General features: G+C 38.5%; 1 protein-coding gene across 27 annotated transcripts in view; it reads left to right on the plus strand.

Moving 5' to 3' along the window:
• Positions 1-14,784, plus strand: part of COBLL1 (cordon-bleu WH2 repeat protein like 1) — a 79,139-nt gene that overhangs the window by 59,476 nt on the left and 4,879 nt on the right. For all 27 annotated transcript variants that reach the window (XM_086896826.1, XM_086896818.1, XM_086896817.1 and 24 more), the window contains 6 exons: positions 940-1,084; positions 1,996-2,064; positions 7,295-7,541; positions 10,546-10,631; positions 11,982-13,585; positions 14,214-14,396. In XM_086896826.1, the coding sequence (XP_086752952.1) occupies positions 940-1,084; positions 1,996-2,064; positions 7,295-7,541; positions 10,546-10,631; positions 11,982-13,585; positions 14,214-14,396 (2,334 nt within the window). The remainder of the gene's footprint in view (positions 1-939; positions 1,085-1,995; positions 2,065-7,294; positions 7,542-10,545; positions 10,632-11,981; positions 13,586-14,213; positions 14,397-14,784) is intronic.

Here is a 14,784-nt window from a genome sequence, read left to right on the forward strand (position 1 = left end):
TGTGTCCAGTTCCAAAATACATTTCCTTTATTGCTGGGGTCCTGAGCATTGTCCATTTAGTACGTGTGGATATAATTTATTTCAGCATAAGGCAAACTGTTGTTGAGAATGGCAGGCAAATTTACAACTACTGTCTTTCTTAGGCAGGGAAGGTGTTTCTAAAACAGCTTAAAATGCAACTGGACTGCTGTATCATAAAAATATGAGGTGTTCAGCAGGTATCCTTTGTCCATTTTTTAACTGTTTTGATTATTTGTGAATTAAGATTTTTTTACTTTTGCTACAGTAGTGAGGACATTACTATGCTGTAGGTACATCAGTAGGTACTACAACTTCAGTTTTGCAACTTACTGAATTTAATTTTGTTAAATAAGACAGTTGTACTTTATAAGTTTTGTTTTGTTTTGCTTTAAGACAGTTGTACTTGATCAGTTTTGAAATTGGGCATTCCAAAATTTTTTATGAAAGTTCAGGTATTTCAAGGAGGGAAAGATGTTCATAATAATTATGTATACAGGCCAGTTAGGACTGCTGTTGAAAGAATAGAGAAGGAAACACTGTGTTATGTCATTGTGGTGGGGTGTAGTTGAAACTTCTTTCCACAATGAATTTAATTCCTTTTAGAAAAGATTTATTTTGGGTTTTTAGAGTAGCCTTTGGGCATAAAAGTACTCAAATTCTTTTGCACTCTATGTAACAACTGATTTTCTTTTATTGCTCTATGTTGCACCTCTGTGAATAAATTCAATTACTCGAGAAAATCTTTTTTTTTAAAAACAACTCCTTGGAGGAATTAAGATGAAAAACACAATACATTTGGTAATATGTTCTCTCTTTCCCAAATGTATATTATAAATACTTTTGGAGAATAATTACTGGAGCTATTTCACTATTTTTCGCTGATTGCTAATAATCTTGCTGCCCTGTCTCCCTTGGCAGGCCCCTCTGGGATTAGTGCGGAAAGGCTCCCTGCCGCTCAGTGACACTGCTTCCGTGAACTCCTCTCTGCGCAGGATGAAGCGCAAGGCGCCCTCACCACCCTCTAGAGCACCAGAAGATCAAAGTGAAAGCAGTAATGAGCCTGGTAATCTTTTTATGCTGTTTAATTGGAAGGCAACAGAAAGTATAGCTGGCTAAACATTAAAGTAATGCCACCTCATGAGATAAGAACCTCAAGCGAGCAACCACAAAACTGCGAATGCAAAGAATAAATTTACTTTTGCTATCTCACCAACTGGGGAAGCCTGAAGCAGCAGCTGGGCAGAGACACCCAAGTGGGAACACCGGCACCGCAGAGCTCGGTCCGTGCCAGACGATTGCCAAACCTGCTCCCTTCTGTCTGTGTCAGGGATTCACACAAGTGTATTTACAACAGTGCTTTGATCTCTCCCACAGCAGGGCAGGAATCTCCAGCATTTCCCATAAGATGCCACCTAAGTCTATCACAGGCATATGTTATCTGAACACAGGTGTTCCACTTGTCACACACACAAGATTAAAGAGCAATTAATATCATATATGTGGGGTTTTGCACCCCTACTGAAAGTCACTTGAGTGTGATTACAATCCTCACCAATCTTCTGTTGTTTTCCCACAAGTGTGAGCAAGAGAGGTATTTAGAGCATGCAGATCAGGAAAAGACACAGACAGTACCAAATTAATTATAGTTAGGTTAAGTATAGAATTGTGTTTATGTTACTCAGGTGGACTGCTTGGGTGGGGAGAAAAGATTAGGTTCTCTGGATCAGAGAGAGTGTAATAGCAAATGGACTGACTAGAAATACCATAGAGAAAGTCCACTTGTTTTTCCGGTTCAAAAATACCTAAGAGTTGAGATTAAAATATCTGGAAAATGTGACAGTGAGCACTAGTTGCTTCAGAGGAGTTTCTTGAAGGAATCACTGGTCTGTATGACCACAATCTGACATTTTATCTGCAACTTTTGTTGGTGCAGAAACTAAGAGGTGATAAGGGTTGTTGTTTCACTTTTTGCAGTAACAGAGTCAACAGAATCAGCCTCCACTAAAGCGGAAGGAAGAGCCACTGAAATGCAGCCTGAAACAGGTTGGTTCTTTCTACAAAAGTATTGATAAAATTTATTTAATAGCAAGTCACTATAACTCATAGCAATAAATTACTATGCTATAGATGTGTCATAAGTACAGAACTAATTTTAATGCTTCAGATCAATTAAGTTTTCCTTTGAAGTAAAAATAGGGCTTTCTAAAATAAAGGTATTTTACCTTTGTTGTCTACAGACACAAATAGAATATGTTTTGTATTGGTATCTGTGTTTTACATCTAATAAACTAAACATTATCCCTGTTTTCTTTCCTTCCTCACAAGTTACAGAGAAGAACTATCCAGAATTTCTGTGATTTTTTTTTTTTGTACATAACAAGCTTTTCAAAAGCTAAAGCCCAGTGTTGTTTTTAGAGTCCTGCCTTGTGCTGCCCTTGACCTGCATAACGTAGGGGCAGGAGCAAATCTGTGCCTGGCTTTTGGTTGGCATCTGAACAGCCTTTGAAAACATAAGTTGTAAATCTAAACTGAATGCATAAATAGTTGTTTATACATTAAATTATTTGTTGGGTGCTATGGGAAAAATGTGATATATGAAAGTATAGCTGTTTAAAATACAATTATTTAGCTGCTGAACATAATGCTTTTTTAAATTTATGCAGTTTGTACTGTGAAATACTGTTGTTTGTAAGCACCAGACTGTAGGGTTCAGTTACAAGATACAACATCTAGAAGTCTTCTAAAATTTGAAAAAGCTTTTAGAATAATCAGTGCCAGTGCAGTCTGAAAGAATTACTCTTCAGTACATTTAATAAGAATGAAGTATATAAATGCTAAGCCTGTGGAGTGCCACTGTCATTATATTAGGCTAAGCACTCAGTTACTGTGATAGTTGACAAGAATTTTTAAGTAGTTTTCCAGCTGTTTTATTCTGGATGCCAGTCAAATTGTTTAGAGTGGTAAAACAAAAATGTACCACAAGAGCTGAAAAATCATCTGCTAGGATGCTAGGTGTCTGGCAAAGGGGGAAAAATAAAAAATCAGTAATCAGTGAATTTGGGCTTGGTTTGTATTTAGGGGAATTCATGTAAATTATTGGAAAAGACATTAAGTAGAAGCAATATGTAACATAATAAATGGGAGTATGAACCTATACTGTGGAGCCTGGGGTCGAAGATCTAACAAAGTTGTAACCTTACCTTGTCCTAGATGTTGTAGCAGATGAAACAGAACAATCAGTTCTGAGTGAGTGGTTTGTTTATTAGTACTGAATTTTGTGTGTTGAAAACTATATCCACATGTAATGGGTCTAAGATGAGAAAGTGTATCATGCTGTGATTTTAAATCAAGTTCTTTTGTTTTCTTGTACTTGTTTCTGTCTTAAGATTGTTGATCTGTGCTAGAATTTTTGCCTTTCCCATCACTATAATGTCCAAATGCTGTGTAGATAAACAACCCTGCACATAAGAAATGGCTTATTTATTTTTCCATAGGTTTAGAAACTTCTGCTTGAGGCATTTGAGTCCTGTAATTAAATATTTTAATTTAAGCTGTAATGGAAAGAAATAGAAAAAGGTACTGGGCTTAAAGCAGCCTGTGTTGAGCCCTTGGATTTACCTCTGCAGTTAGTGACAATCTTCAGTCTCTGGTTTTCCTTGTGTCTTCACACAGTGCCCTTTGCTGAAGACTTAATGTAAAGCAGTTTTTTTAAATGTACATACAAGTCACATAACACAACTTCATCGATTTTTTTTTTTTTTTTTTCTCATGGGATACTGCTGCTCTCTGGTGGCATCTCTGAAACTGTCGTGAGGCCTGTGTATAAAGGGTCCTTTTAGCAAAGCCCCTAATGCCATGAGAACCAGTATTAACCTGTAGCAAAATCAGATGCAGCACACCTGTCCTATTCCTAGTCTGAAAATTATCCATGTTTGGATATTGTTTTAAATGGATAAAATAGTTCAGTATCACTTAAATTGCGAAGTTGGACATAATTTTAACTTTACAAAAACCCAGGAGTTCCTTCCATATGGGTTCATATTGCTTCAATTGTCAGGCGTCTGGGAAGTATTGTGAGTGAGTTTTTGTTCGGTCGTGACTGGCATTCCAGAGTGGTTCTGTTATGCAGTGCTACTTCTGCAAATAAGCAAAAAAACCTAAGCTGCAAATACAGTGTTACCTTTTGCTCTAAAATGAGCCATTGCAAATGTCCAATTTGGTGTCTGTTAGCCATGCACTACTTAGACACACATATATTAAGTGTAGCTATGTAGTATGGAATAGGCAACATTTCTCCTGTGAAATGACAGTTTTCCCATGGTGTAAAAACAGTGTGTACCTTGACAAAAGTAGTTTGAAGACACGCATCTACCAGCATAAGCATTGGCAGAGAAGTAATGTGAACATTTTGAAATTATAAACACCAATTATCTTTATTAATTATGATTTTTGTTCACCTTCCCAAAGTTTAATTAATGCTTAATCTTTATTTTTCTAGGGAAGGTGGTAAAACAGTATTCAAAACAAATTTTGAAATTAGAGATTTTTAGAAAAGTTTCCATCAGACAAATCCCTGGATATAATCCTATTGGTTACTGTATTTCTTAAGCACCTTGTTGGGGGCTATAGAGTCAAGAGCAGATTTGCAGGATGTAGTCAGGCTTTCCGGCTCTGGTGCTTATGAGCGTGAGAGCTCGCAGAGTAGCACCGTTCTGTGCTGGGCAAAGGGTATTCTTTCTGCTCAGAACAGACTTGCAGCTGGCATGTCAGTCATCAGGGATGTGTGTGTATATATATATGTGTGTGTACACTTAGATGTTTATCTACCTTCACAGTGATACACTGTAACTCTGGCTTTATTGGTTGAGGGCTACTTAAGACCCAGTGACTAATGTTTGAAAAGAATAAACTATATGCAGGTAGAAATGCAATTTATATTACATGTGGAACTACAGATAGGGTGTATAAGCAATAAGGCAGCGGTGTATAGCCAGTTCTTCCCAGAAACATCTTGCATATAGAAGTTACAGACTGAGGGTTTGGAAACAAATCAGAATCTGAACTGCTGCCCTAGGGAGTTACCTGCATGAAGTAAGTGAAGGATGGTTGTTAAATGTTGTTTGTGTTCAAATGTATTCAGATTTTATTCTGCTGCAGCAGTGACAGCCTGATCTTATGCTGATCTTATGCTGACAAATGAGGTAGAGCATTTTTGAAGAAGTGTGAGGGCTGTTGTTTTTGTTTGGTATTATCCATTTGTAGGTCAGTTTAGTCCACCCCAACGCTTGGAAGTGTTTCTAGCACAGCAAAGAACAGACTTTCACATAGCAGGAATGTCAGGAATGTCTCCTACAAACCCAAGCTAAGTTTCCATCCCAGGAGTATAGATACAACTCAGCCTTTGTTACACTCCTCTCCAGAGTAAAAGCAGCAGAGAAATGACAGCAGTGCCTGGGCACAAAGCCATAGCAGCTCCAAAATGCTTCCATTTCTCTTGTCAGAGTCCTGGATATTCTTTGTTGTATAATTCAGGTTTCCATAGAGTATTTAGACTGAAAATGTCAGTCTTTGTTTCTGTAGCTGGTGATGGCTCAGGCCCGTGGCATAATAGGTCTCACCAGTGAAAGAGGCAATGTTCTAGGGAGCCATTTATGGGCTGTGGGACAATCTGAGCTGGTTTAATATTTGCTCACATCTTGCTGTGCTTTGTTTGTTCATTTTGACATATATATTTAACTTGTCACACATGAAATCATACTGCCATCACTAAAACTATCCCCCAAAGTATGAGGCTGCTGGGTATGAGTGTTCCCTAGGTGGAAAAGGGGTTGGTGGATGATGAAAGGAAGAGAAGGTCCTTATGACTAGTAAACCTGTGGGAGTCCCTGTAGTATGACGTATTTGTATGTACCTGTGCTGAAACCACATGGAATGAGCTCACCTGCACCACTTTGCAGTCTTGCCTTTCTTTCCTTGGGGATCTAAACTGCTTCTGCATTCAGCTCTATGGTAGGTGCTGATCACATTGCGTAATGTGTAACTACAAAGCACTGTTACAAGATTGCAATATAAAGCCAAGAATTAAATAGTAAAATGTTTGGCTTTTGTAGTTTTCTGTAACTCTGAATGAGTAGCTTTGGTTTTACTGAACTCTTAACTAATGACCTTATTGTAAACATCAAGGTTTTTGTTCTGTACTGAGCCTTTCTCCAATACAGACATCTTCTCACTACTTTTCTGTAACACTGTACATCTCTAGAGGTGCTGGAAGCATTCTGGAATACCAGCTGCTAAAAATGTCTGTCTAACTGCTTGTTTCATTTTGTTTTTGTACTCTGGGATCTGTGAATTCCCAGTATTCCTTTTTGTTTTCTTTGTTGACTTTGGTTTACACTTGGAAATTTATTGATACCACTTAGACTGAAACCTGATTGTCCAAGTGCAAGGCTCGTTCCTAACAGGTGTCAGTGCACGCAAAGCTGATGGGAGTACCCCAGTCAGGTGTAGTTATTAGTTCAAATTTAACTACACTGATTTATCTGTGTCCTAATCCAGCAACTCAGCCTTTTAGTTTAACTATGCTCAGGCTGCAAATGTCAGTATTTTTATGGATTAGCACTTTTCCGTGAACTTTATTTTTCTACTTTAACATGAAGCACAAGACACTGTAATACACTTGTGATGGTTATGGGAAATTTTTGATAGTGACAATGAAACTTGTTCAAACCATGGGCAAAATTGATATTTCTGTTACTCTTTAATTCTTGAAAATTTCTACTCTGATATAGAGGAACTGTGTGTTTTAAAACTCTGGAGAGCTAATGGAAGTACAAGAAGTCTGGGTAAAAGCAACAGTCCACCTCCATTAAATTTGGGGTTATGAGATGAATAAAAATATATTTAACAGTCTTAATTCAATACATGGATTAAATATGGAAAATATTTTACACTAGGTAGAGATGCAGAACCAGATGGACAGTAGCATAGTGGTCAGCATATTCTTGTGTCAAGAGGGAGAATTGAAAAGAACCAGAGAATTCTGTGAAGTCTGGATGAATCTCTTTTTTAAATTATTTTTTAAAAATTTATCTGAATTATGAAAAAAAGTCAGTTTTCCTTCTTCAAACTATTTAGGCTGCCTTGAGCAGTCCCTTTTAATATGCAGCCTGCATTTCAAGTTGTGAGTTGGTTTGGATTTTATTGGTTTGGGGGCATTTTTACTTTCTTTTCCTTTTTTTTTTTTTGGTTTTTTTTTTTTTTTTTGTGAGTGTAGATGTGTACAACCTGGAAGAAATTGATGAAAGGGAAGAGATAAGTGTGCAACAAGGAGAGGACAGTGGAAGTACCAATACCTCTCCTGGGATAGGAGAGGTTACTGCAGGCTTCAGCTCTGCTGAGGTACCACTGGAAAATGACAAAAATGATCCTGCTTCATCAGCTCCTGTTCCTGGCAGTGTTCCCACAGACAACTTGCAAAGCTTCAAGGAAGAAAAACAAGAAAATATGAGCACAGATGGCAAGTAAGTACGTTTTGTGACAAAGAAAGGAGCATTGGGGGGACAATGGGGGAGGCAAATAAAATGCAGAGTGCTGTTTCATTGTGAAGCACAGAACAGAGAATTGTGAGAGAGGAATGAACTTTAATGTGCTTAGCTTTCATTGTAGCACTCTTCTATGCACAGTAATTCATGAAGCTTTCCAACAAAAATGACAATGAAATGTTCTGCAGTCTATTCTGTTTAATCTTCCCTTTCCTTACTACTCAAACAGCTGGAGCCCAGAAAAGCTGGACCCAGCTCTAAAATGCCCAGTGTGTTTACTAGAGCAGCATGCTGCAAAAGAATTTAGATTGATTAGTTAAATGAAAATATACAAATTCATTCTTGCAGATGGAGGACAATAGATACATCAGCCATTTCTGTTCTTTTGGGCCTGATTCTTACTGCCTGCATATTTGTTTTCACTTTCATTTTTATTTTTTCTTTTCCTTATATGTGGTCTTGACCTGTCTCAATCCATTTGCTCTCAGGAAAACAAGTTAATTCAGCTTTTTTAACGAATAAATACATTAGTTTCCTTAACCGCTCTTTTTCCCTTCTGGTGATGCTGTACCTTTGCCCTTCAGCATGTTTGTTAAACTACCTGACTCAGCAGGTTTCCAACATGAGTTAGTGCCTGCTTGAAATAAATGTTGATTGTCCAGAGAAGTCCCATTGTGTTAATGTAATTCACTATTTCTCTGTTCCCTGGGGCAACTAAGCTGGCTACTGTTCCCAAATTAAATTGAAAGAACTATTTCGATTATTGTACTGAAGCCAAAACGTGTGACTGCCCTAGTAGCCAAGAACTTTCAAGGTAGTAAAGAGAGGTTTAACTTGTATTTGAAGGGACATTTTTGTTAATCCAAGGCCAAATGTGGCTTTGCAAAAGTCTTTGATACTCTGTCCTGGGGAATATTGTCCCAGTTGCTTGGATGTTTCTCCTCTTTGAGTATCTAATAAATTGTCTTGAATTTGTAATTTATCAGGCCTGTGTTATGGGGCCAGTTTGCCTAATTGTCCAGGGCATGTTTCTTTCCCTTCCTCCCTATGCACTGGTAGTAACCTTTCATGTCTTACAGTCCTGGTGACAATCAGCTAGAAGGTACTGCACTCTGGCTTTAGAGTTTGGCAATTGCTTCCTGAAATATCTTGGGGATTACAAAATGAGGAGTAGAATTTCTCTGACATGATATTTCTGGAAAACTTTAGATCATTGTGATCTTATATATAAGATCTAGTTACTATGAGAAGTGGTTTTTTTTTTTTTTAATCAAACCAGAGATATATGCAAAATATTCCAGTCAAAACCACTAATTGCTATTGTGATATTCCGTGGTGTTTTGGGGTTTTGATTTTTTTAAAATTCCTATTAAAAATCTAGTTCAGATTGTTGTTAAAAGCCTTAGCTCAGTCACCCAGCTGTGTTAAAAGGAACGGAGCTAAGCAAGAGTAGAGTGCAGGACTGAGCTTTAACCTTCTTCTGGCAATAATTTTGAGAGCATGTGCTCCTGTTCAGTGTTTTATGGCACACTTACAGTATGTTTGGGACTATACAGACAACACAAGCATGGATGGTTATTGAGAAATGTATCATTTTCAGTGATTCAAAGCAGGTGTGTCAGCTCAAGGCACTGATTCTGACAACTAATCCATTTCATGTGGCAAATAATTTGGAATTGTCACAGTATACCAGTATTTCTAACTACATATTATAAAAATATCTTGAACAAAGTTTGGTGTTTTAATAACTTTTTATTAAGAAATTATTTTTGCCTTTTTCACTTACCTTTTGAGGCCAAGGACTTAATATGCCCCACCCCGCCCCCAAAAAGATGAGTTGTTTATTCAGCATTTTTGCAGTTCACTTGTCCCCCATGAAATGAGGGAAATAGATATTGTATGCATTTCCAAGATGTTTAGTATGCAAGTGTGTTTCTTTGCTGTTCTCAAGGTATTTCTTGAAAGGGACTACTTTGAGAAGTCTGTACTGCTCAGTTCACGGGTTCATACACAGCAGTGTCTCATGCAGCGTGGTGGGGACAAAGTCAGGGATACATTTTGGATTGGGGTGTGTCAGAACACTTTATTATGAGTGAAAAGCATTGTGGCTTCACTGGAATGGAGTTGCTGTTGGAAAGGTATCGCATCTTGCCGGAGCTTATCTGGCTCTATCACTTGGGCCTGCGACAGGAGTGGGTCACACCCCAGGAGCAGGATGACCCCAGGTGTGACTGGAGCACTTGCTCTACGGCTTTTAGGCTGTCAGTCTGCGCTCTGAGGAGACAAGGACGAGAGGGAGGTCTTTGGGATAATAGAGGATTTATTGCTGTGGGGAATCTTGGGGGCAAAAGACAGAAAATGCACAACAGCTGAAATAGGGAGGCGGCTCAAAGGGAGGGTATACAAAGCATCAGCTAATCAGAGATATCCTGGGGAGGGTAAAAGGCAGGGTTCACAAAATCATCATCCATTGAGGGAGGTAGGGGGGAAAGTTGGGTCACGTGGACTAATCAAGCGTTGAAGTTTAGGGGATTTCCGAAGTGGAATTCCAAGCATGCGGTGGGCCTAAGACAGATTGACAGGAGACCCAGGGTAGATTGACAGCATGGCGTGGGAGGGTCTCATTTGGACCAAACCAAACTGAGGTAATAACTGAACATACCATTAACAAGAAACACACTGCAACAGAAAGTGGCTTGCTCAAACTGCACATGTAAACAAAAGGAGGGGGAGAAGAGAAAGGAAGACTGATCATCTGCTTACACAGAAGCAAGTAGAGCTGCATGTCATTTTGGTAAAATATCATGGCAGCATTTCCTCATGTTTTTTCTTAAAAAAATCGATTCTGTCGAGTATTCCAGTGTTTGGCAGAGTGGTTCTGTCCATCTGTGTTTGGAGAATATTGCCAATTCTCTTGCATCATTTCTTGTGTTTACTGAAATGAATGATACCAGCATATTTAATGTACTGTTGTGCTTTGCAGAGGACTACAGACTAAAATAAGCAGTGAGGATGATGGATTTCAAACAGACAGGAAGCTTAAAATTTTAGATCAAAATAAAACTGCTGGTGAGTAGTTCCCACTTGTTGTTAATACTTGAAGCTTGAACTTTCCTAATCATTTGAAGAAATAGTTATATAGTGAACTCTTGAATTGTTATCAACAGATTATTTTCTTTACATGTGCTTTAGCTCTAGTGTATTTTTTTTTTTGAGATGATGTGGCAAGAATTGGCTGCAGTTTTGGGTTTTTTTGGGTTTGTTTTTAATATAATTTAGTTTTAGCAGTAGTTAAAGCTGCATTGTGCTGTTATAGGATGGTGTGGGTGGGACAGTGCTGAGGAGGGGTGGCTGGACACAAAGGTAGTCCTGCCATGTGGAGTGACATGGCTTCCACATCCCACTGGGGAAGAAGAATCCATCAGTTGTACTTTGCTTATGAAATTAGGGTGAGTTTTCTACATGAAAACGCAAATATTTTTAAGCACAAATAAAAGAAAGTGACACACTGATCTGAAGCAAAATGACGACATCCTGTGTATCTAACGGGTCATAAATTTCTCTGTGGATTTAGCAACCTGAGTGATTTATTTTACTCTTTTGTGAAAATGATTTTCAGATTTATATGTTAGGCCTTCTATAGTCTTTTACACTCAGTACGCCTCTGTTAATAAATCATAACAACACAAGTCCTTTGTATATGTGATATAAATTTTAACTGCCATTTTCTAGCATACAAGAAATGAGGATTTTTATCCCCCCCACAAAACGCCACTCCCATATAACCATTCCTGAAGAATTTAATTTTTTCCAATCTTGTGTTTAAAACAATTTGACTAAAATATTCATGTGTTTGGGAGATGACCACATGTTTAGTCCAGGGGTAGAAAACTGAATTACCAGACCAACTGAAGCATAGGAAAAATAGGTTTGGCAGATTGCTCTTGTCCATATGTTTTTCAGTTGTTTCCTTGTACAAATACGTAAGGTGTAGTTGACAAGATTTGTAACACTAAAACTAAAGAAGCCACAAATATGTGGAACTAAATAAAAACTGCATCTAACTTGATATTGAGTAGTCCTTGACCTCTTGAGTCACTGATGCCTATATAATGAATTGAAATGCATTAGCACTTTCTAAATTGGTCTAGACTAGTTTTTTCTATCAAGAGAATACATAGCATCTGTAACCTGTTTATTAAGGAAGAATACCTGAATTAGAATACAATATTTGGCAATATTAGTCAAAAATGAATATATCTTTAAATAGCCTTTAAAAGAGAAAATTAGGGAAAATGTTAGCATCAGTGAGACACTAGTCATTGTTATTAAATAACACTGAATGCAGAGCTTCATGATGGAAGTAATTGAATCTTTCTGGCATTTGTATTAATTCTGGAATCTTTCTTTAACTTAAAGATCACAGTGATACGAAACTCCTTCCAGCAACAGAAGAAGGGAAAGAACTCGAGACAGCTGAAATTAAAACAGTAGATTTTAGAGAAAATAACAAGCTTGAAGTTGACAGACTATCAAACTGCCAGGCATGTAAAAATGACATCTCTGTAAGTCATAGGAATTATCCTCAACTGATTTCAGAAAAGCAAGATGACAAAACAAATCAAACTGGCTTGGACACAGTAAAAACTCAGGATGTTGGAATCCAGACTTTGGATAGCAATTTGGGAAGGACTGTGCAGAAGGAAATGATTGTTTCTCAGGGTGTTGAATCATCCACATTTAGAGAGCTGGTCCCTCAACATAACAGAGAGAAGAACAACTCCCTTGTTCAAGTGATGCACAGAATGCATCAAGAAACTGAAGATGCTTCAGTAGAACAAAGTCTTGAGACACAAGAAGTTACTCATAAAAAAGTAATTCCAATAAAAGACCAGAGTCACATCTGTATAAATGGTAGTGATTTTGCTTCACGAGAAACAACTGCTGAAACTCCAGACGACTCTTCTGTGAAAGGTCACCCTTTTTATAGACAGGACACCAAACCTAAACCCAAACCTGCTAATGAAATTACAAGGGATTATATACCAAAAATTGGGATGACTACTTATAAGATAGTGCCTCCAAAATTCTTAGAAATGATGAAGAGCTGGGAATCAGAAGTTCTATCAGATCATAAGGATCAAGAGGTATCTACTTTGGAAGACCCCAAAGAATTAATAGTGCAAAGGGAAATTCTTCATCTGTCAAAAAGTGTGGGTCCTTCACAAAATGAAGCTGCAGCAGCAAATGGTCCACTGCAGAGAGTGAACAACATTTCTGAACATACTGTGACCTCTGGAGCTGACATTACTACCGAGAGCAACCAGACAGAAAGAGAGTCTTTGAAGCAGCGTGTCCCACTGATGCTAAACTTGGATAATACAAATGCTTCTTCTGAGACTCAGGACAAGTCAAATGCATTAAGTCCATTAAGTCCTACAATGAAGCCTAGTTCTTTTTATCTGCAGATGCAACGAAGAGCTTCAGGTCACTATGTGACATCTGCAGTTGCCAGAAGCACAGTTTGTGCTCCTAATTCAATTCAAAATGAAGTTAAGAATACAGAGATGGGTAAAAAAATCTCATCGCCTGATTTGACTTCTTTGGCTTTACAAAAAACAAGTATTCCCTCTCCTCCTGCCGATCAAGAAAATGCTGATGATGGAAAAAACACTGAATCTTCCACTGAATCTCCTGTTAAAAGCAGCAAGCCTTTAAGTTTTCCCTCCTGTCCTCCAGCACCGTTGAATCTAAAAACTCTCAGAACTTTTGCAGTTCCAAAGCCGTACTCCAGTTCAAGACCATCCCCTTTTGCTCTAGCTGTCTCATCTGCAGTCAAAAGGTCGCAATCATTCAATAAGACACGTACGATCACTAGCCAGGCACCGAGAGAGGAATTTCCAGTGGAACACTCCCCTGTCCCTTTGGCAGCTGGATTCTCCTCAGCTACCTCTGTGCCTGAAGTGAAAAGTCCTTCCTTACAGACCATAACAGCGGGGTCACAAAATAGTCAAATGGATAAGGTAAACTTTATTCGTAATACTAATTGACTGGACCCAGTGCCATCAAGTGCAGCCAGTGTAAAGGCTTGTTTCTGAACTGCTCCCTGGTCAGAAAGCGCTGTAATTGTGCAGGGAGAACAGCCTGCGGTGTCCACCAGTAACACAGCATTCTATTGAAGTGCAGGAATACAGGGAATGTTAAAAATGAGAGCAGCATCATTCAGATGATTTGAAATAATAATTTCCTGCCATAATTAGCATTCCCTACTTTAAAGAACTGTAAATTAAATAGTCATTTATCCTGTGTAGTACTTATTTTTATGTTTGAAGCACTTACGATTTGTTCTTTATAGTTCTGTGTGTTGGTTTCTTAAATTTAATTCTGAATGGTGTGATCCATTCGCCTTCAAATAGTCATGCCACAAGCACACTTGAATGAAAAGATAAAGTTTTGTTGGCATAATTACTTGAGAGAAACTATGTGCTATGCTGGAAGTGTGGCTGATCTCAGAAATCTTGAACCAAGCAAACACTAGAATGGCAGCAGTTTGCTATGCGCCCTTGTGCCAGGTTGATTCAGATTTCCATTTATAACTAATTCAGATTAAAATTTTTTGGCTTCTTTTCCTTCCACTTCCTCCCTTTATAGAAAGGCAGCCATGTGCACAGTGAGCAGAAGAGTCAGGCGCAGTCAGGTGCTTCCCCTGACCACCCACACCCTGTCACTAAGAGACAAACCGCGATGACGCTCCCGCGCGCTGACCCCGAACAGATCCACCAGAGCTTGCTGGCTGCAATCCGCTCTGGAGAAGCTGCTGCCAAATTGAAAAGGGTGAGTTTTCATCATTGCATCCAAAACAAAGAACTCATGGTACTTCCTTCAAAATTACCATACTAATGCCTGATTCTAAAAGCAGTTAGTTTTGGCACATACTGCTGCCACGAGGTCTCTTAAAGATGGGAAGGGAGGTGGGGAAGAGGGTCAACTTTGCAGAATAAACTGGTGAATGCACCCACAGAGCTTCAAATGTCTGTATTTTCTTACAGTACAAATGTAATCAAAATCTTCCTGAAATGAAATAGAAATCTCTAGGTTATCAGTTAAGTATCTCATCCATAAAATCTGACTTGTGTGTGTTTACACGGTTTGAAATGGTATGGCTTTACAAACCTGCTGAGCAGCTTTGTTCTAGACCTGAAGTGGCTGCAACTTTTGGAGG

This window comes from Cyanistes caeruleus, chromosome 7, assembly GCF_971803275.1.
Source record: "Cyanistes caeruleus chromosome 7, bCyaCae1.hap1.1, whole genome shotgun sequence".
Taxonomy (NCBI): domain Eukaryota; kingdom Metazoa; phylum Chordata; class Aves; order Passeriformes; family Paridae; genus Cyanistes; species Cyanistes caeruleus.